The 1,475-nt window shown below is 37.4% G+C and overlaps 1 protein-coding gene across 1 annotated transcript; it reads right to left on the bottom strand.

Moving 5' to 3' along the window:
• Nucleotides 1-220: 220 nt before the first annotated feature.
• Nucleotides 221-601, bottom strand: LOC110032391. The gene has a single exon (XM_020736012.1). The coding sequence runs from the start codon at nucleotides 599-601 to the stop codon at nucleotides 221-223; it is 381 nt and encodes a 126-aa protein (XP_020591671.1).
• Nucleotides 602-1,475: the final 874 nt, after the last annotated feature.

Genomic DNA, 1,475 nt, shown 5'->3' with positions numbered 1-1,475 from the left:
TGATCTGCCACTTGTGCTTCATGTCCTTGCTGCTGATCTTTATTCTTGCAAATGACAGCTTCATGTCCTATTTAATTATACTTGATGCACTTTGCATCTGGTCTTCTCCAACATTTGAAAGGAGGATGACCTTTCTTGCCACAATGTTGACATGGAGGGTAATCTTTGTTTACTCCTAATTTTTATTTTCAGTGTTGCTTCTGTTTTCAAGTGCAGAGCTTTATCCACTTGTAGCTTGAAACTTCATGTTCTTAGGCCACCTATTCTTTTCATCATCTTGTTGCTTGACTGGTAGAGCTCCTTCGACGATTATTTCTTCCCTCATTACATGCCTCTGCTCTTGTGCTTGCAATGCACTCAAGTGTTCTGTCAAAGCAATCTTTAACAAATCCTTCATGTTTTCTAAGGTGGTGATGGTAGCCTCAAATCTTTCAAGCATTGTCACAGGGATTTTTTGAACAATCGTTGAATCTTCTAAAAAAGAACCCAATAATTTTACACGATTTGCTATGTTGAGTAGTCTGTTAGAATACTCCTTTATGGTTTTTGTCTCCTTCATCTTTTGCAGTTCAAAGTCACGAACCAAGTTTAGCACCTGCATCCCTCGAAAATTTTCATCTTGTTCATACTCAATTTCAAGATAATCTCAAATCCCCATTGTCGTTTTCAACGACATGACACAAGTGAAGATAATAGAGGAAACAACAACAAACAGACATGTTTATTTCTTGGACTTCTTTGTCTTCTTCTCATTTTGAGCTTTAATTTGTGCTACGGTGGGATTTTCAAGGAGAATAGGAATATCATAGTCTTCTTCCACGACTTCCAAGAGATCCAAAGCTTCCAGGAACGTCTTCAAGCAGATTACCAAGATCCAGTAGTTGTCTCTGTCAAACACTAGTGGAGCAAATGAGGAAAAACTAGCCTTGATCTCTACTGCCGTTCAAACTCACACGCGGGTCCCTTAAGAAGAGAGCTCTGATACCAAATTGTTGGTTTCTTGAAATGAGAAAGAAGAGAAAACTTAAGAGAATTGCTGTAGATTGAAGGGAAAACTAGAACCCCACTTATTTTTGTGTAGCCTTACAATATTTAAAGCTTAGAGCTAATAACGAACTTCCAAGAAAAAGACTTGAAAACAACTAAGAAAGAAACAAGAAACAAGATCAAGAAAATAACAACTAACTCCTCAGATTAAGGAACAAACTTTACCAAATTAAACCTAGACTCAATAAGTAGTCCTAAGCATATATTCAAACAAGACAGTATCATTTTTTACGTCGATCTTAAAACCACTACCAAAAAGTCGCTTATCGCGGTGGTATAAACCATAAAATATTATGACGGTTTAGTTCCCTATTCTTTTACCGGTTTAAATCGCTTAACTTACATTTTAACTCATAAACCCAGCGATCTCTCCATCCTTTCCATTCTCCGCTCGAAACACCGAAGACCCTTTCTGTGATCTTCCATGT

This window comes from Phalaenopsis equestris, unplaced genomic scaffold (genome assembly GCF_001263595.1).
Source record: "Phalaenopsis equestris unplaced genomic scaffold, ASM126359v1 Scaffold000937, whole genome shotgun sequence".
NCBI lineage: Eukaryota > Viridiplantae > Streptophyta > Magnoliopsida > Asparagales > Orchidaceae > Phalaenopsis > Phalaenopsis equestris.
This window is presented reverse-complemented; position numbering and strand designations above follow the sequence as displayed.

What these genes read in the sequence shown, in the direction of transcription:
- LOC110032391 (XM_020736012.1), bottom strand. Translation starts at nt 601, where the DNA reads ATGCAGGTGCTAAACTTGGTTCGTGACTTTGAACTGCAAAAGATGAAG.